The sequence below is a fragment of the Gobio gobio genome (genome assembly GCF_949357685.1).
Source record: "Gobio gobio genome assembly, chromosome: 4".
Classification (NCBI taxonomy): Eukaryota; Metazoa; Chordata; class Actinopteri; order Cypriniformes; family Gobionidae; genus Gobio; species Gobio gobio.
The window spans coordinates 49,835,053-49,856,479 of NC_137100.1; the positions used below are offsets into that span (position 1 = coordinate 49,835,053).

At 37.5% G+C, this 21,427-nt stretch overlaps 1 protein-coding gene across 2 annotated transcripts; it reads left to right on the forward strand.

Moving 5' to 3' along the window:
* Positions 1-721: 721 nt before the first annotated feature.
* aifm1 (apoptosis inducing factor mitochondrion associated 1) lies at positions 722-20,831 on the forward strand. 2 transcript variants are annotated; one of them, XM_079813749.1, is made up of 20 exons: positions 722-939; positions 2,382-2,512; positions 5,806-5,905; positions 6,140-6,166; positions 9,434-9,490; positions 9,583-9,912; positions 10,026-10,091; positions 10,720-10,865; positions 11,477-11,607; positions 11,763-11,853; positions 12,042-12,126; positions 12,218-12,294; positions 13,088-13,196; positions 14,215-14,322; positions 14,579-14,667; positions 14,803-14,943; positions 15,160-15,302; positions 19,033-19,157; positions 19,961-20,151; positions 20,237-20,831. In XM_079813749.1, the coding sequence occupies exons 1-20, from the start codon at positions 852-854 to the stop codon at positions 20,306-20,308; spliced, it is 2,307 nt and encodes a 768-aa protein (XP_079669875.1). In that variant the 5' UTR covers positions 722-851; the 3' UTR covers positions 20,309-20,831. The 2 variants fall into 2 exon arrangements, with proteins under 2 accessions (XP_079669875.1, XP_079669876.1); XM_079813750.1 differs by lacking the exons at positions 9,434-9,490; positions 9,583-9,912; positions 10,026-10,091.
* The last annotated feature ends 596 nt before the right edge of the window (positions 20,832-21,427 follow it).

Genomic DNA, 21,427 nt, shown 5'->3' on the forward strand with positions numbered 1-21,427 from the left:
AAAGTCAACTTTAATCATATAAAATGTAATTTCCAAGCAGTAAAATTGTGGCCAGTGAAAATGCTGAGTGGCTAACTTTTGAAAACCACTAGCCACAGTGGTTGGTGAGCAAAAAAGTTAATGTAAAGCCCTGAATGTAACCATGAAGAAAGAAAAGTATTAACTGAAATCAAAAAGACTACAACAGTTTCTCCAATAAGAGCACACTCAACACCAATGTCAACACAACAATTTTACACCCAATTTCCAAGCCGACAACTCTGGAGCAGGGGAGAAGAGAACCAGACTCTGCACTCTGCAGCTCTCCTTATGAGCATCAGGTGTGCTCGTTAACTGAAAGACAAGCAGAGTGAGGGAAAGAGAGAGAGAGAGAACAACAACAGAAAGGAAAAGCAACATTTACACACAAGGACGACCACAGGACGTAACATTATTATTATTTTATTTAGATTTTTTGTTGTTGTTGAAAATTGTCCTTTAAATTATTCAAATTATTTAGAATTTATAAATGTCTGAAACGCCAGATAAAATAGTAGAAAGTTAGGAAAGAAAAATCAATAACACGACCTATGGCGTCGTTAAGGCGTACCTTAGAAATAGCCAATCATCTCTGGAGTGACGCTAAATTGTGACGATTTCCCCCCCCGACAGAAACATAGACCAATTACTTAACAGTCCGTCAGTACTGCAGCCAATCACTGCAGGGAGGGGGCGGGCCGTTAGCCGAAACCGGAAGCGCATGCAGGAGCTGTGTGACCTGAGAAGGTCTCCGGCCTTGTGCGAAAGTTGCACGGTGAGCGTGGCTGTGAACTTCCCCAGGCTGTCTTATCGAAAAGCACAGCAGAGCCGCGATGTTTAAGTGCAAGACAGTATGGAATAAACTGGCTCCGCTGGCCCGGGCCTCGTCCACTTTGTGTCTGCAGAATGCGAGGAAAGCAGGCAAGTTGAGATTAACGGCAGAAGTCACCTGTGGACTTCATTTCAGTCTAGCAGAACAACGGCTTGCATAATTTCTATGGAAACACAACTCAAGGCACCGGTAGGATAAGCGTTTATTTGACCGTGTGGATAGTCAAACCAATAAAGCATACTGAGTTGAATTGAATATATAAACACAACTGAAGTTTCATTCAGTGCTATCTGCGGTCACAGCGCATATGTTCCAACACAATTTTATGCAAAAACTCTATGCGGCCATTCTGTAAAAAATATCATTTGACACGAAAAGACTGAATGGGTTAATGCAGAAGTAGAGTACAGTGTTACAGTATTTTTTGGGCCAAGGTCGGTGAACGTCAAATCTGCCTCTCATACATGCACGTTTGGCTCTGACAACTCCATGCCGCTGTCACAAGTGAATTATATCGCAGCAGTATTGTGGTTTATTTTAAGATTGACGGACTGTATTCTACTATACTGTTTATTACATCAATGCTCACCAACTAAATAGTGGTTGAGTAGACTTTAAAAAAAGAAAAAAGCTGAATATTCTCTTTCACATTAAAATGTATTAGGGGTGTAATGTTTCCAATTTCTCACGGTTCGGTATGTATCACGGGTTTCAATTTCCATTTTTTTGGATAGCGCTTTCACAATATATTCCGTTTCAAAGCAACTTTACAGAAACTGCATGTTATGGTTTTAGGGTCATGGTTACGGTTATGCTATGTTCAGGGAAAAAGCACTTATGTCAAATAAAGAAAATAAGAACAAACAATCTAATTACAAGCAACACCATAAATAGATAAAATAGAGCAAATATACAAATGAAATAAACAGTGCTTTTCAGGAAGGTCTAATATTAGTTTTCTGGTACAGAAATCTAATGTAAAATAACATTGAATATTTCACTATATAAATATAAAATTAATCCTTATTAAAGTTAGGGATTATAGAGCAGTGAGTGATTTCCTTGTCTTTTGTTGTTTGATTAACGTTAAAAACAGACAGCAGGTATATTAGTATTAATATTAACATAATATTTCCTGTTGTCACTTTAAGACATAATGCACGGATTCAGTACACTGAGTTGTCTTTCTCGACTGTTTACAGTCACCTAAGACATAACCGAATGTTTGCTAGGATACTCACCAAGACATAATTTGTGTGTGACATTGTCTGTTTAAGTGTAAGGCTTGAAATCGCACTAAATTTTTGCAAGCTGTCTGAGAAGCGGCTTTCCATGTGTGTGCTTGGAAATAGTTAAAATGTCAGTGCCATAGTAAAAATGTCACGTTTCGTAATACAAAGATATTTTTATTCTGAGTTCCTGAAGGAATATATTTGATGTAACTGTGACATCAGTACAATGAGTTTAAGCACACTTAAAAAAATAAATAAAAAAAGGATGAATTTTTTTGGTTTTATGATTGATTTTTCAGTGCTGAGACATGGTAGAAGGCTGGATATGGTTCAAAAAGCCCAGATGTCATCAGGGCCAACAGGAGGGAGTGGGGAAAACACACTGTATTACGTCCTGGTTGGTGCAACATGTCTGGCGGGGGGAGTTTATGTAAGTACCCCTTTATGACTTGATTCTTCATCGGTCCCATATTGACAATATACCAAATATATAATTAGTTTATAATTTGTTTTGATGTTCATACTAGGGATTGACCTATACAGATTTTTTAGATGGCCGATACGGGGTGCCGATTTTCTTGAGCCGATATTTGGAGTCGATACTGCTTTTGCTCCCTCAATTTACATCATAAAAATGACACAATGATCATGATGATGATAAAGCTACAAGTCTCAATTTAAAAAAGGAACATTTATTGTGTAAAAAAAAAAAAACTATATTTAACAAATAGTAAAAACAGGTGAGGTATAACAAGTAAAAAAAAAAAAAGAGTTCAGTGCTGAAAACAAATTCTGAAAATAAATATTTAAGCATAAATAAAACTCTGAAAATAAATACTTAAGCATAAATAAAATAATTACACTATTGCACTCAGTAGCAACAAGCAAGCAGCATAATAAAGTGCACACTGACTATACTATACTTTATTTTCAAAGTAACTAACTATTTACAACCTAGTCATTTAATGCTTAGGTGCACTTTAGAGCTGCAACTAACGATTATTTTTTCTGTCGACTAATCTAACGATTATTTTTTCGATTAGTCGACTAATCTAACGATTATTTTTCCAGATTAATCTTATTATTCTTTTTTACTGATTATTGTATTTCAAAGAGGGTAGTGAATTTGTATATTATTTTAACATGAAATCAATGAATGATGACAATATTAATTGTATTTCAGGAAGGGTAGTGTACATAGTATGCCATTTTATAATGAAATATATGAACACAAGAAGCTTTTTAAACATAATATATAATGATACTATTCATCATAAAATGTATACAGAGTAGGCCTAATTAGGAAAAGTTGTTTACTATAGTAGTTGAGTATGATTTACTTATTGATTTGTGTCAATAGTAAACGAAAATGCACTTGTATTTATCTGCAAAAGGTTCACATACAGGAGCTTTCAGCATAGTTTTAATGTATAACTAGTCGTCTATTTTGTGCATGTGCATAAACAACGACTAAAGCTGCCAGAAGTTTTTGCCCAAACTTCAAAGACACATTTAAATGATTAAAGCTAGAGGCATATCTTAACTTTAATGTTACTTTAATCATGTAAACTACCTATATACAGCAAGTTATTATGCATATGTGTTTGGGAAAGAGCGGAACCAGGTCGCATTTACAGCAGATATATGCAGCCCATAATAAATAAAAGCACGAGACGTACAGGCGTCGGAGGAGAACCCAGGAAAATGTGACCGTCTGTTGCAATCGGTTGCAATACACGCGCCACGGTTCAGCTGCGCGAGAGAACCATGGAGAGAACACTGGCAGCAGGGTTGCCAGGTTTACACAACAAAACCCACCCATTCGTTACTCAAAACTAGCCTAATCGCGTTTCGGGGAGGTTCTCTGGTAAACATCGCGTTCGTGGGGTTAAATATGTGTGTTTTTTTGCTTCAACCCGCGGACATGAGACACAGCCCGCGGCAACAGTGTAGAAGTAGCCCAAATCCGCGGAAAAAAGCGGACTTGGCAACACTGACTGCAGTGTGAAAGCTCCCGCTCTCCACGCGCACAGCTTCTGCGCTGCCACCGCGTGCAGTGTGAAACCGGCGTTACAGAGCGAACAAAGCACAGTTTTATTCGGCTTCTGTTTAAAGTACTCCCACACTTTTGAATGTCGCGGTCTGGCTTTATATGATAAATGATCATTTTCACTATGCCCGGGTGCAGAAGCTGCCATTATTCTAGATCTTCTGTTCCATTCTAGAACGTAAATAATGTGCCGCCGACGCGTCGACGCATTTCACGCACGTCGACGTATTTCCGTAGTCGACGTCATCGACGACGTCGACGCGTCGTTGCAGCCCTAGTGCACTTAACTTAATCTCTTGTAGAGCAACACCAGCGGTAATTAAGGAAAAAAATCTCCCAATGCTCCATTTGAAACTTCGGTCTTCCGACCTTTTACCATCGTGTCAATTCTCAATTGATCTTGATTAATATGCGCGAGGGAGGGAGAGCAAGACAGGTTGAAGATGACGGTGAGAGTGTGCGCGCGTGGCCGGAGGAGCGGCTCTCTCTCTGCTCGTTCTTTCAGTAACGCATGCGACCTGTCACAAGCGCAGCAGTCAGTCTCTACATCACTCACCGATCAAATAAGGCTTTAGTGGGATAAAAATTTGCTTTGGCGGCTGCCAAAAAACGCAATATGTGGTGGCCGGTGTTGATTCTGTGACGCACCGCCACGACTTAGTCTATGTGTGAGAAACACTGGAGAGACACACACACACACACACACGTGTCTAAACCTCAGCCAGGTGGTTGCTGAATAAAACTCCCACAAATACCATGGAACAACGTCAGCATTACTTAATCCTATGACCAGTGTTCGTAACAGCTACCGTATGCATACGGATAGCCTACAACTTGGCTATTTGCAGCTCCCTAAATACAATGGCAAGTAGTTATATAGACGAGGCATTCAGCATTTGCGTTTTCCATTTGGATGCACAAACTTGCTTAGCTATAGTTGCAAGCACATATAGAGCAACGTGTTTCCACTTTCAAAGTGTATGGCAATATTTCAACCAAGTCAAACAGTTAAAAGATGCTTTGACAGTTTAAAACTTATTGTTGTCTTGAAGAGAAGATTCCAGCACTGCTAGTAGGGGAGCGGTAGAGCATGGTCTGCCGTGAATTGCAGCGTCTCCAGCAGCACAGAGCTGCCTGTGGACGCCTGTCTGTAAATAATGCCGGGGAAAAACTATTGCCGAGCGCAGCAGCCTTGTAAAAACAAAAACCGCAAATATCGGTCGGTAGATATATTGGTCGATCACTAGTTTATACAGTTATGCAAAATACAAGTAATGTCGCTTTGCTATGCTCTGCCAGTTAAACTGCAGGTTCAGTTGATTTCAAAAAAAGATGTTAGAGATGTGCCATGAATATAAATGGTATACATTTACTTGTAGCAGACTTTATCCCACAAAATACTGATGTGGATTGCACTTGGTGAAACAGGTTAATAAGCTTGATTATTATGGTTGCTTGTATAGCAGTTTCTCAACACCTCCATTTCAGACTCTGGATCAAAGGTTGCATCAGTTTTCTTCAGTGTAGTAAATATAATTTCATAATGTCATAAACTTTGTCACATTGTTTTTTCCTCTCAGATTTTGTCCTCCCAATGTTTTTAAATAATGATGTTGATTCTCAGATTAGCAGTTTTCAAAATGAGTGTTGTTTATTTGTTTGTGTGTTTGAAGACATACCGCACTGTGTCAGGGGACAAGGAAAGATATAAGGATCGTATGATAGAAATTGCCAGTAGACCAAAACAACAGCCACAGGCAGCTGAGGCTGTAGGTAAGTGATTACACTAATCACATGTACACATTATAACTACAGAAACACAAACAATAATTCACTGGTCTCATTTTATTAGCAGTTTTTTCAATTAACAGAGTTCTTGATGTAGGCCTCCTGTCTATAGTCAACTTATTTACTGCTGTCTGCAGCACAGATGTGAAAAATAATCAGTCTTTGTTCTTTAATTAGTGTCAGAGAAGGTTAATTGGTATGTTGTCTTTTGTGTTTCAGCTGAAGTTGTGGCAGAATCAAAAGAAGGTGAGAGGTTATTTCTATACACTGCTATAGGTTCTTTCCATTTGTCTGTCTGTAGCTGTGTCTCATTTCATTTCATTTCGAAGGCTGCGTCCTCCGGAGGACACATCCTGTGAAGGATGTAGTATACGGAGTGCCCTTAATCAGAATTAAATGAGATGTCCTTCGTAGGACACACAGGCAGGAAGTATCACGTTGCTATGCCAACACGTTCACAGCGCCATTGTGCTCGCACCAGTTATATGAACTATCTATTTGAGGTAATGCAGCTTAAAAACAAAAACAAGCTTGAAACTACTTAAATTTAAACCACATCTTCGCTTGCATGTATACCTGCCGGCGGCTGCATTTTTTTCAAATAATATTTAAAAAACATGACGGGGTTGTTAATGGCGACGCAAAGAATTGTGGGTTATCTGCAGCAGCGAAGGATACACCTCATGCACACTCCGAATTCTTGTGCATTTGAAGGTCGCATTCGGGGTGTTCTACTTACTTTTCTGAAATGAGACAGCCTTGATGACACATGCAGCCTTCGAATGCGACCTCTGGAGGACACAGCCTTTCGAAATGAGACACAGCTTGTATGTGCACATTCACAGCTTTGCACACAGAGCACTGCAGTGCAATACTTAAGCCTTAGCTTAAATATGTCAGTTATCGGATGACTTTCTCAATTGAACGTTTTTAAAATTATGATTTGATTGGAAAACTAAGATGAAAACATGATATAAGTGATGCAATACCGTTGTGCTCTGAGGTCTCATGGCTCTGGATGGTATTTGCCTGTTACTAGGGCACACATGGGTGGGTATTAACATGCACAAAATGTCCTGCATGATGACGTCATAAACTTAAATTAGGAAATGTGATTTGGGAATTCTTAACTCTGCTTAGTCTGAAAAAGGGGTAACAACCTAAACATATTAAATGGTCTATTATCTATTCTATTATGTACTATGATCAAGTCATCTGATTGCATGTTTAGTATCTTAATTTTGGTATGCGTATAATTACATATCATTGTAAATCAGAGTAAAACCGGTTGATTTTGTAAAATTAATATAATCTGAAAGAGGGTATATCAAATAATTTATATTTGTATTTTTTCCACAGTTCCTCTTATAATTTTAGTCAAGGTTTGTTGTGGTAAAATCACTCCTAATGTAGTTTTTATTTACAATTTGACTAATTTTTGGCTTTTGACTTTTGGCTACTGTAGTTTTTCAGAATTAGTTTTAGCTAGTATCAAATAGTCACATTTTTTGATTGGACAGAAATTTTCCTCATGATAAGAATTATTTTAATTTAGCATATAAATACCTGAGAAAGCAAGTTTTCTTTATCAAATACAGGGTTTCATGTACAACGTATATACACTAACGTTCAAGTAAGATTGCTTTAGGTAATTTTCCCCCGGTTTCACAGACAATGCTTAAGCTAATCCTAGACTAAAATGCATGTTTGAGATGTTTTAACTGAAAGAATCTTGCACTGACAAATCTTAAAATATGTCAGTGGCATTGTTTTGTCTCAAGATGCACACCAGTAATGTTTTTTTCTTGGGCATGTTTATAAAAGTTACTTAAATGTCCTAATTGAACTAAGGCCTAATCCTGGCTTAGTCTAAGCCCTGTCTGTGAAACCGGGCCTTTAAGTTTTAAAGTTACCAGAAGAATTAACATTTCCACAAAACATTATTAGGCAGCACAACTGTTTTCAACATTTATAATTATAAGAAATATGTCTTGAGCAGCAAATCAGACCTGCCATCACAGGAATACATTACATTTTTAAATATAATAAAATAGAAAAGCTGTCATTTTAAATTGTAGTAATATTTCACAATATTACTGTGTTGATGCTGCATTTCAAATAAATTCAGTATCAAATAAATGCAGTCGTGGTGAACAAAAGACAATGTACATGAATTGTCACTTTCAGTTGTGCATGCTTCTTGGGACACTGTATACTGCATGTGACTGTCTATTTAATGTTTCTGTTAACTGTCTTTGACTTGTTTAAATGTCATCTTTAACTCTCCTAATATTCCTACATTATATATGCACTTGCCTCTACGTAACCTTAAATGAACTTTAAATAACTCTAAATAAGCATCTGCCATGAATTGTAAATGTAAACCCTCAGCCGTCTTTAGAATTGTCACCGTGACCTTTCCACCTCTGCTCATACAGGGTTAACTGTCTTCTCTATATCGAGTGTTTGACTGTGAGCATTTGTTTTTTGTGTAACTGCCTTGTGGGTAACTCCATTGACATTCCTCACCCAACCAATTGACTATCCATTGTTTTATTCTAAATTTCACAGTGCTTTTTCGAATTGAAAGATTAAAATTGTACAAAGTGTATCAGTTTTTGCCGTTGGGCCAAGAATGGTTGGATTGAGGTGATGTTCTATGAAGTTCTTTCATTGTTGATGGATGTGCCTGAGGCTCTTCTTCATCGTGTCGTTCACTTGTCAGTTGTGTATTTTGCGTCACACATTGTCTGTCACCAACCAAACATTTTTACCACAAGAACACCACAATTTTTTCCCTTCTTTTCTGTTCGTCCTACTAACACTTAATTGTTTTGAAGAAAGCTGTTTTGCCTTGCTTTAACTGCTTTATTCCCGTTAAAATATTTGGAAAGATTTTTAGATGGCTAGGCTTTGTCTGGATTGTCTGTCCTGTTCTCTGCCTGCACAATGAAGCTGAAATTTTGGAGAAACTCATCTTCTTCTGGAAAATTCTGTTAAGGCCTCCCTTATGTCCCTCATAAGTTTCTGTTGGACTTTTTGATTGGCATCGACACGTTGACCCAGCCTCAGAATCAACTATCAGCTACGAGTGTTAAGAGAAAAATGGCAAAGAGGAGCTTTGAGATTTTCGAAGTAAGAATCATGGAATGAGTTTAATATAAAGGTAGTGAAGTCTAAGAGAATTCCTGAGAATTCCTGCACTTCATGGTAGTCTTTCCCAAAACGTGATGATCCTGTCATGGAAGGTCACGCAGAACATTTTGCAACTAAGGGAGGAAGTGGATGAAGACTGACATCTTCACATTCACCTATACCTATTGTCATTTTCCTTATGTTTTTACCCTTTTCCGACAAATTCGTTCCTGACCCTGGATCCTTCATTTTTCCTTTTTCACCAGAAGAACCACTCGTACAAGCTATCAAAGATCGAAAGTGTTATGATTCAAGGCAATGAAAAAATGCTAGGTATTTTTTTTTAAAGTCAGTTATCTACTCATAATCCTGCTTTAGATGCTGCAGCACCTCTGGAATCCATCCCAGAACCATCTCCAGAGCCAGTCATAAGTGGTAAGAGCTGAGGAAGACAGAATGGAGGATTGTTTTGGTGCATCTTCTGTCTCAGTCAAACAATCTTGTGTTTTGCTCGTCTGTGGCATTAGAGCCTGTTGCTGAAGAACCAACTCCAACAGCACCTCCTGTTGAAGAACCTCCGGTATCAGAAGCTCTTGTGGTGTCCACTGAAGCTGAACCTGTTGCAGAAGCTCCCGTAATTGAAACCGTTGTGGAAAAACCCGTTGTGGAAGAACCTGTTGTGGAAGAACCTATAACAGAACCCATTGTAGGAGCTTCTATTCCGGAACCCATCGTAACGGAACCTGTTGAAGCCTCTGTAGTGGAATCCATCATTGAAGTCCCTGTAACGGAACCTGTTGAAGAAGCTCCAGCAGTTATACAGAGTGAAGAGCCCTTAGCTCCAGTAGTTGAAAGTGGTAAGATTGACACATCTGCATGGAAAAATCCAGGATTTTTTTTAAAGAAGGGAAATACTTTTATTTGGAAATTGAGGTTAACATTTTTCCTCTCCTCTAACATCGTGATTAAGAAACAGAGCCCACACCTGTAATCATCGCTGAGCATGTTCCGGAGGCTTCATCTGTTTCTGAGAGTGGTAAGAGTCCAGTTTTGACTGGATGGGAATCAGTTATGCAGTTTAAACATGTTACTGATAAACATACTGTACTGATAATTAGTTAATGTACACATATGGACACCTATTTCAAAACTTTCTATTACAACACCTTTTGATTTTTATGGCTACATATGATCTGAGTTGTTTGATTAGATTGTGTCTTGGTCTGTCGTTGGTTGGTTATATCCTTTGTCGTTGAAGATCATTTGCTTTTCTTGTCTATATAAACCACATTGTCCTCACTTCTTTTCAAGGCCGTATCTTTTTTTCTCTCCACTCAGCCATTTCATTCTTTGAACGTTTGTTGTCAAAATGTGACTGATTTAATGCTAATGGCTAATGCTAATTGTACAAGGTCACACACTTATGACCGATTTGCAGCCGTGTTTCCAGGTGATTCGAGGTATCGTTTGCACTAATATTACTATAAAAATGCTAATCTCTCCCCTCATCTAGCGCTGTGTTCCTGAGATCACTCACGTATTTTTGTACAGATAATGTTAAGTGCACTCACATGGCTAATTCACGATTCATGTCAAGTTGTTCATAAACGTTTGTTTGTGTGTGTATATGTGTGTTTGTACTAAATTTGTTTTTCTTTAATCAGCTGCAGATCCTGAGCCATCTTCTGCTGCTGGAACCACTGCTGCTGACTTAGATGTCCCTGAAAATGTTCCCTATCTGCTGATTGGTGGAGGCACAGCTTCATTTGCTGCAGCTAGGTCCATTCGGGCACGTGACCCTGGTGCCAGGGTGAGTCTGTCAGTTTGGTAGTAGTTTGGCAGAATTATGGTAACGCTCATGTATTGTAAATCATCAATACTTCATCGATACAATCACCAAAACATGTTTACCAAGAACACTCAAATATGAGGTTGAGGGACCTTGTGTGAGACTTCCTTTTTTAAATATAAAGACATATTGTCCTGTATTAAAAGCAGTAATATAGAAAATATGATATTGTGATATTGTGAAGACAACCAAATTAAACCATTGTTTTCTAAATGAAATAAAATGTTTTTATATTGTCATTGTACTAAAAAAATCTGTTGAAATATCTGGAAAATATTAACTTTTTTTATTGACTTTTTATATGCGTCTGAGATTAACTTTTTTTTTAAACAAACCTCTTAAAGGGATTGTTCACCCAAAAATGAAAATTCTGTCATTTACTCACTAACCATAACCTTTTGGTGCACACGTTTACATACATTTTAAGAGCTCTAAAAATACATTTCGTGAAATCTTTTATTTTTCTTCCAATTTAAAATAAAAAATATGAACCATAGATGTGCCCTTGCTGAATCCTTATGCAGAGCATATCTATGTATTAAAGTATGTTTGTGTTTGTGTTTGTTACACAGGTGTTGATTGTAACAGAGGAGTCTGACTTTCCCTACATGAGACCACCTCTATCTAAAGAACTCTGGTTCTCTGATGACCCCAAGGTCACTGAAACACTGCGCTTCAAACAATGGAACGGCAAAGAGAGGAGGTGTGTGACGAGTGTCCCAGACCACTTAAAACAGACCTAACACTGTTAAGTTGGTATTGTTGTCAAAGGGTCATAATTGCATCAGAATTCTTAATTTTTTGTTCAGACTATTTGCAGATATCGTGATTTATTAATTAATTTCTTTTTTGTTTTAGTATTTACTTCCAGCCTCCCTCGTTCTATGTCAGTCCTGCAGATCTTGCTAAAGTGGAGAATGGGGGTGTGGCTGTGCTCACTGGCCGTAAGGTGAGAAACTTTGACATCAGCATCTCATGTTGCTGTGGAGTTGCGCTCTTACTCTCTTATTCCACATGAACAAGTCTGAAAAATGCTGAGGTCACAGAAGAGGGGAAATGTTTTATGGTTGATAAGTGTGTGTGTGTGAGTGAGTTGTCCACATCGTAACCCTGTGTGTGTTTGTACCTATGGTGTAGGTGGTACACATGGATGCCAGAGGAAATAAAGTCAAACTGAGTGATGGTTCAGAGATCTCCTATGAAAAGTGCTTGATTGCCACAGGTAAAACACATAATATATACATGAACACATACACAGAGGTGTAAAATCTGTTAATGACTGTCATGTAAATGTGTATATGTGTGTGTGTTAGGTGGGGTGCCTAGGAACCTGCAAGTGATTGACAGGGCAGGACAGGAGGTGACGAAGAGGACAACCCTCTTTAGGAAAGTATGTCTGCTGCACATTTTTCAGGCAGAGTGGAGCAGTAGTGTTCAGATCAAATCCTCAATTAATGTTTATGTCGACATGAAATTGATCATATGTATATTCTTAATGCATGTCCCAGGTCTCGTTATGCACAATTCATTAGTACATAAAGGAAAATAGAAGTTTGTCTTTATCAACATGCAATAAAGGGAAAGGCACTTGATTCAGGATCAGCTTAAGTTAATGTCAGTACAAGTTAGAACCAAAATAAGATGTTTCTTTAGATGAGCTCTTTTAATAAAAGAGCATATGCACATAATCTCATAAGATGCCAAATTCATAAATGTTAATGTGCAGAACACCACTGGAGGGCACCCTTATGCTAATAATGTCCTATAGCATTTTACACACCACTATAAATTACAAGAGTAGATGTTTTTTTCTTGTTAACCAGAGGACTGTTAAACATTAAGCCGTGTACAATTTGACAAACATCACTGTTGAGGTGAATATTTTCCTAGATATTAGTATTCTATGTTGCCTCAAATTCTATACATTGTACCTACAGTCCTGGAAAACCTGGAAACGGCAAGGAATTTCAAATTGTGGGAAAATAATTAATGGAAATTTCTATATTAAACAAATTTATGATGTTCAAGTGTAAAATATTTTATTTGCTTAAAAATGCTCTGTCATGCAGGTTTATTTATTTATTTTTTTCTCCTGTAAATCCTTCAATATTTTATATTTTATCCAAATCTTAAAACATGTAATAACTGGAAAGCTAATTGAAATTTGTTGGTGTTTTTCATAGATTGAAGATTTTAGATCTCTAGAGAAGATCACCAGAGAGGTTAAGTCCATTGCCATCATCGGTGGAGGCTTTCTCGGTAGCGAGCTAGCGTGTGCCATGGGTCGCAGATGTGAGTCCAAATCCTCAGCTGTCATTTAGATTTAAAAAAAAAAATAAATCAGGCCACAGGTGTTTTTTTTTTATTTTTTAAATATCATGTTTTAAAATGGTAATAATCATATTAGTTACTTTTTTATTGATTACATGATCACATATTATTCACACAATGATAGCATATTGTTCATTATTTGATTATCAACAATTAATATCAGCCCCATGTCAGGTACAATTACATGTAAAATGGAGAGGCCACATAGCATTTGACTACAGGAGTATTTTCTCAACACTGCAAATATTTAATTATCTCCTGACCAACACATTTTAATTATTGTTTGAATTATCACTTTGAGTCATTTCACATTGTAATGCTACTGTATGTCTTTTTTGAAGACTTTTTGTTTTTCAAACACATTAAAAGAACAATTGTCATTTTGTTATTTACTTGTAATGGAGGGATGGATTTCTTTTCAGCAGAACCTCTTTGTATTAATATATTTACTTAGCCCCTGACATTTGGAACGTTAATATTTAAGTCATTAATTTAACAAAACATTTGCATTTCTGCAGTTCTCTGATGTTGTTAATGGTCACAATTTTTGTTTTATTTTTGTGTTGAAGTGTTTTATTTTGATTAGTTTTTATTGTAAGTTTAGTTCGGCAAACCCTAATGTAATGTGTGAGGTTTAATGTATATCATGTTGTGTATTTAAAAATGGAATATGTTTTCTGTCTCTTTGGGTTTTACTTTTATATAAATATGGTACAATCCTATTCAAATCAATAGGATAATCAATAAATAGTCAAATTATATTACCTAGAATGTTTCATGTAAATGTCACATTATTAATTACAAGTTTGGTCATGTAATTTGAAATCAGTTCTGTCTACAATTGTGTCTGTTATCTTGTTATAAGGGTTGAGGTTGGCTTTCATTTAAACATGGACAAAAACATTTTTTAATGAAACAAACTACTGACTTTTCCTCTCTCCTTTTTGCCGTTGCTTTCTTTCTCTTTCCTTCTATGTAGCCACTGACCTTGGTATAGAGGTGATCCAGATGTTCCCAGAGAAGGGTAACATGGGAAAAGTACTCCCTGAATACTTGAGTAACTGGACCACTGAGAAAGTCCGGCAAGGTAAGAGAATGAATAAAGGACGTTTGTTTGAGCAGCCTGACATAGAAACACTGGCTATAGCGTGTGTTTTGAGTGGGATTACTAGTTTGACCAAACAACAACACTGTTTGGGAAACCTATTGCTTTTCCCAGTTCTATTTGGCACAGGAATTGCTTCCTTTAGATTTAAATGTCCATATCCAGATTCAATATATTAGCATTTTGAAAAATTTGAAAGCTAAAAGTTGACCAAAGCTAACCTTTTGACCATTCATAGAGGGTGTGAACATTATCCCGGATGCTGTAGTGAAAAATGTGAGCTACAAAAATGACAAATTGGAGATCAAACTGAAGGATGGACGAGTGGTGAGTCTGCTTCTCCATTAGGCAATCGTAACATGGCCTGATCATATGTTTGCTAATTGTATTATGGTTATATTTGTAAAGTGATAAAAGTGATTTGTGTTATTAAAACTAATAGAGTTTTTTTTGTCATTTTAGGTGAAGACGGACCACATTGTGGCTGCAGTTGGTTTGGAGCCCAGTGTGGAACTTGCCAAATCAGGTGGGCTGGAGGTGGACTCTGATTTCGGAGGGTACCGTGTTAACGCTGAGCTCCAGGCTCGCTCCAACATCTGGGTGGTACGTATGGTTGAGGTTTTCTCCAGCAAAGCTTACAAAAGCGCAGAGAGGAGGATGTTATTCTACTGAAAGTGTCGGTATTTAGCAGACAGTACCAAGACAGAAGGTCCTAATGAAGAAAGGAGATGATTGGCTCAGTTTTCATAGTAACTGTATTAGTTCTGAATCACAAATTTTTGTCACGATACTCAAGGTTCCTCTTTGTTTGTGTCCTAGGCAGGAGATGCTGCATGTTTTTATGACATCAATCTGGGCCGGAGGCGTGTGGAGCATCATGACCATGCGGTTGTCAGTGGCAGACTGGCTGGAGAGAACATGACTGGAGCCAACAAACCCTATTGGCATCAGTCTATGTTCTGGTAACCACACATCTTCAACAAACTCAGCTTTTAACCTCTTAACAAGCGCCCCATTTTTTAGGAATTCTTTGAAAACGATATACCCAAATGAAAATGTCTGCAGCTCTTAAACCCTATGGTCTATATTCATAAACCTGGTCTTATTTTAAACTAGACACTTGAAATATTGCTACCCAAGAGTCATAATAACTCAAAGTAATATGGGAACAGAGTAATATACATGTAAATATACATGTAAGTGACTCACGTTTTTTGTTTTTTGTTTTCACTTAGGGAAAAAAATATTATAATTTAATGTTAAGAGCCTGAAAATAACTTAAATATAAAACTGAATGTCTAACCATGTCATGATTCAAATATGAGGATGATTCTCTCAGTAATGTAGCTTCTGTGAGCTTTTATGTCAAGAAAAGTCTAGGCGTCATTTCAAAAAGGCCATTTATTTCAGAACATTTGCTATTGTAAAGAGTAGTTTTTCATTCAAATAAATCTGCAATAAACTGCAATATACTACTAATTATAATGGATAAACAGTTACTGAAAAACTAAAGCAACTATTTACAGAGATTACAAAGTGTAAAAAACTCATTTAGCTGATGGGAAGCGTCAGTGAGAGACTGCGCGCTCCACTGCAGTTGCGCCATGGAGAACGCGCAGCCAGCGCACAAACAGTATTCACCAAAGCCTACTTACGCAAACTGCGCAAGATAATGCCTTTTGATTGGTTACTAAGTCCATCAATCAAACCTTTGTTGGAAAGGCATTGGCTGGGCACCGAGTGCCTTTATCCAACGAAAACCATGGGCGCAATGATTGACAGCTCACCAAGCCTGTAAGGCACTTCCTCTATATGATGCATCCCAGAAGAGTCTCTGATTGAAGGAGAGAGACGAGGGTTGATCCGTTGCACGTGGGAGAAGCTATTCTAGCAGGGGGAGTTTGCCAGACACGGAATAGAATCGATATTTCATTGAAAATGGACATGATTGATCACGCTAACTCAAAACTCTCTTGCAAACAACGGAGGATTTTTAGTTTTTTCCCTATTTTTTCGTTGTTTTGGATTAAAAAGTGGGATGCATTTTGAAGAATGGACTCTTACACAGAGATGTATGCGGGTGTTTATTGGATTTGTCCGATCTGATCTGAACGACAGGAGATGAAAGATGAGTAACGCTGATATTATGCTAATGTTTACATGGACGGTCCTTTAGCGTTTCATTTAACCCTTTCCTCTCTGGTGTATTTATTGCAAAAACAAGTTCAGAACATGAATCTTGAGTGTTTTAGCTTTCAAATGATGCATAGTTTGTGATAGTTGATTGAATATTTTGTATAAAACAAAAGTAAATAAAAGTACACACCCCCCCACTTCCGTCAACCCCCCCGCCCACGAACCGGTGCGGGTTAAGAAGTTAATACGTGTTTTTAATAGCATCAGGTATTCCAAGCTTCTTGAAAGTACTTACAAACACATGGTTTCAAGGACTGGAATGTATGCGAAAGTATAAAAAATGCTTGTTTGAGTAGCATGGTGCTTATTACGAAGCTGAATAAAACAGCGCTACCGAATTCGGGGAAAAAAAACGGAAAAAAGCAGCGTGAGCAAAATGGATCGTGATCATGCGCAGGCTGCCCTGTACGATGAACGGAAGTCAAGTCAACTTTATTTATATAGCGCTTTTAACAATGCAGCTTTACAGTGTTAAACAGGAAAATAATGCAGCATAATTTTATTCAGCCGTCTAGCCATTCTGGAGAAAACGGTGATGTCATCAGTTCATTTCAATTATCATACAGTGATAGTGTGGGCTTTAGATCAGTAATTAGATCAGTAATTTAGTTTATATGGTTAAGTTAGTTTAATAATTAGATTTATTTCGATATTTAGTTGAAAAATTTAGAAAAATGTAGTGTCCCCAACTGAGCACGCCAAGCCAGAGGCAACAGTGGCAAGGAAACCAAAACCCCATCAGGTGACCTAATGGAGAAAAATAAACCTTGGGAGAAACCAGGCTCAGTCGGGGTGCCAGTTCTCCTCTGGCCAATTAACAAACAGCGTATGATTATTATTCTGGAAACTTTACAGGTCAGAGGTCATAATAGATCGGAATATTCGAAGGATCAGAGGCAACACGCCGGAGACGGGTTTATTGAGGATGACATATCGATTTAAGTATTATTAAATTGTAATATTCGAACAATTGGAGTCATCACGCCGGAAACGGGTTTCGCAGAGGAATTTAACTAGCTCAGTATCAGGGAAGTGCAAATTCAATGTTGCTTTGCTCAGTATTGAGCTACATAAAAATTGGCTTATGAAAGTTCTGATGAATAATGCCTAATAAGGTAGTGTTTATAAGCACAGTGCTGCTTTGTTTACAGAGGTAATATAATAAAAACAATATATTTCTGCTGTTCCATAAGTGCAATCTATTGTCAGAGATTGAAGTGAAATTTCAATTCAACACTGGCATTTTTTTTCAGGCCAGTGCGAAGAACGAGCCATATTTTTACACAGCTTACACCTTGCTGTTATTGTGAACTGGTGGATTTATAAGAAGCTAATAATAATGGACTCATCACTTTTCTTAAATGGTTTAAAGTCTGAAATGTGTGGGTTTTTTAAAATATATATTTTTATAGAGCTTGTTTTTGTCAAATCATGTATTTTTGAACTTTAACAGTTCTTTAAAGCTACACTGTGTGATATTTTCCCCCATCTAGCGGTGGAAAGGTATATGACCATCCAGTGAATAATAGTTTCTGTTCCTCTCAATTCCGATTTCGTTTGAACTCCTACGGTGGCTGAATTAGTCCAAGATTAACATGGCTTCCAGTTCGACCTCGTCCACATTCGACACGGTGCCATCGAGTGTTAAAACGCGAAAGGCGAAGCTTGAATTTACGGGTATGTCCCTCTTTGGCTAATGTACTTTCAAGATGGGGGGGCAACATGGCGACCCGCATTCGAACCCCTTACCCGTATGTATTTTAATGGCATATTATAAACTTACGAGAATACTTTATTACTTGAAAGAAGTAAATATACATTAATGAGCACATATATTTTTGAAAGAACTAAGTGTTTTTAGCTAAGAATAAACTTAAAAAGTTACACAGTGTAGCTTTAAATTGTTGTTTTTACAATCATTTTATTGTTTATTATGTTACCATAAACACTGATCTCCCCCAATACGGTGAACATTCATTTTTAAAAACCCTGCAAATATTCTGTACAGGTGATCAACAAATAATTTTGAATATTATTTAATGCCTGAAAATTACCTTATCCATATAATTTCATTAAATTGCACAATTGATTTATGTAATATTTTCTCTATATTTTAATATTTTAATCAAGTAATGATTCATACAAAAATAACTCAAAACAGTGTGAAATTAATGATAAAGCAAGAATAAGAACGTTGCAAACTGCGTCTCTCATTCACTGTACTAGCCCTCTTTTTATTGGATTTAAAAAGGTCATATGCCAGTTAAAATATATATTTAGTTGTCAGTATATGGCTTAACATAACTGCAGTAATCATTAACTCAGGTACAGTAAGTCTTTGATACCCTCCCGATTGGCAGTAACAAACCCACTTTTATTCTCTGTATTGAGCTTGATATAAAATAAAAAGGTGCCCTTGAAAGTCCTTCAATCTGGCGTGAAAGAGTGGAAACTCTGTAACATAATTCAGCACTCACAATATGTCCCTGTCTTCAGGAGTGATCTAGGACCAGATGTTGGATATGAAGCCATCGGTATAGTGGACAGTAGTCTTCCCACTGTGGGAGTGTTTGCTAAAGCCACAGCCAAGGACACACCAAAAGCTGCAACCGAACAATCAGGTACACAAATATTTGCTAACATGTTTGCTATTGTTCTATTTTGATATTGTGTCCTTGTGTGGTATAAGCTACTGGATGCCTTGAATTTTTCTCTGGATTAACTCTTTCCCCGCCAGCATTTAAAAAAAAAAAAAAAAAGTTGCAGCCACCGCCAGGGTTTTTGATAATTTTCACCAAAATGTAATGGCCCATAGAATATTTTCTTGTATGAATATATGAGAATGCGCTATGTCAAAAGAAAGAGCAGACCCTCTGCTTTTAAACAAGCTCCTTTATGCATTCCTTTTTTTATCAACACTTAAATATGGGTAAGTTTCATATAAAGCAACATTTTGAACAAAAAGCAGAGAAAATTAAGTTTTTGTCAAGGACTACATTCGGATCAGATTCAGAGCGATGATCAAACACAGATGGAGTAGATAGAGTCCATCAACACCCCTAATACTTGCACGGTCCTATAGCACGTCCTGGGTCGACATTTCATTCAGTAACATTAGGCAGTTTTGATTGATATGCTGTTTAATGTTGATGATCACGTTATTTTACATATGCATCTGTTTACATACGAGCGCTTGTTTTTTTTCTCTCCTCTTCTTCGTCTGTGTTTTTATCAGGAGATTCTGTCCTGGAGATGCATAATAGTGCCCCTCTAGCGTATAACAGTGAAAACACGTAAACCCCGAAAATTGCGTATTTGGCGGGGAAGCGCTTTCTCACAAATAACGGAAAATTCCGTGTTTGGTGAGGAAAGAGTAAATAAAATATCAATCATCATCATTTGCTCACTTTTCTCTGGTTTACAGGCACTGGAATCCGTTCCGAGAGTGAGACCGAGGAGGTTGCCGGGGCATTGAAGGCAGGAACAGCAGCCCCTCCACCTCCTATGCAGCAGAAGGAGGATTATGGGAAGGGAGTGATATTCTATCTGAGGGACAAAGTGGTTATTGGTATCGTTCTGTGGAACGTCTTCAACAGAATGCCCATCGCAAGGAAGGTGAGGAGAGATATCATTCCCTTTCTCCATTCATCGTCATTTCAGTGTTTTTCTGATAAAGATTATTAATTTGTTTTATTTGTAGATAATCAAAGATGGAGATGAACATACAGATCTGAATGAGGTGGCCAAGCTTTTCAACATCCATGAGGACTGAATAATCCTTTGTTTTCTCTGTTCTCTGTTCATATCTATGTGGAGGGAGCTTGGGAAAAGACATACACATACAGGCTTACAACAGCCTGTCATCTGTCATTTTGACCTTGAACTCTCTTAGATCAGGACATGCAATGCTGCCTCTGGGTTGCAAGGTGGCGCTGTGATTTCAATGTGCTCACGGATTGGTTCAAACTGTATCACTCAATTTTCTACTGAGGGAAATCTTTACCTGTTGTTTGTATTGAAAAGTGCTGTGTTTTTTGTTTCGTTTTTTCCCCGTTAAGGTCAGTACATTTTCATCTCGCTTTGTGAATGCGTCTCTTCTAAACCTCTCCTCCAAAGCCTCAAACCAGACGGGATAACCACTTTCATGAAATATTGCAATAAAATTGCATTGTGAATCAAACAAAACCAGATGAAAGACATTCCTCTGACACCTGGTAGCACAACGTTTTCTGTCTGCACGATCAAAGCAGCTGGTACAAATGAAATGAAATAAAAGTAAATTATTTTTAATTATGCCTAATGTGTCCATTTCATTTTCTTCTTTTCCAGAAGTCAGGGGAACATACCAACCCCTCTGCAAGTGCAAGAAATTCATAAGTTTTGCATTTGAATGCCTGTGTGTCCGATATGGGCGTGACCCTGAGGGTTTTGAGATGTGTGGAGATGCAATATGTTACGGCTCATTAAACCTGTTTGCCTGCAAACATGTTCCCTAACATAGTCTTGACCTATTTCCTTATGCACCAGCGCTCTGATATACAGGTCAGAGTAATAGAAAATTGCTCATTCTGTCTTTCTGCAGAGTGATAGCCATGGAAAAAAATACAATTTGAGCCTTATGAAATGTTCATATTTAATTAAATGTTTTGACGTCACATGTCCAAATGCTATTTATTAGTTATTTTGATGCAGCACTCACACTTTAATCAGCACTGAATTGACTGCAAGGTACAGATTACAGGTTTACATTAATTCAGTATAGGGTTAGGTTGCGATTACAGGTGTCTTGATCTCTGTTTCTATTATTTTCGGTGTATTTCAGATATAATGCCCAAATTGTTTTAACGTGAAATTCTCTCTTTGCTAATACAGCTCAGTGTTTCAGACGTCA

What these genes read in the sequence shown, in the direction of transcription:
- aifm1 (XM_079813749.1), top strand. Translation starts at nt 852, where the DNA reads ATGTTTAAGTGCAAGACAGTATGGAATAAACTGGCTCCGCTGGCCCGG. An exon ending in TTCATCTGTTTCTGAGAGTG is followed by an intron (nt 10,092 to 10,719) that starts GTAAGAGTCCAG and finishes TTCTTTAATCAG; the next exon opens with CTGCAGATCCTGAGCCATCT. An exon ending in TGGAACGGCAAAGAGAGGAG is followed by an intron (nt 11,608 to 11,762) that starts GTGTGTGACGAG and finishes TTTTTGTTTTAG; the next exon opens with TATTTACTTCCAGCCTCCCT.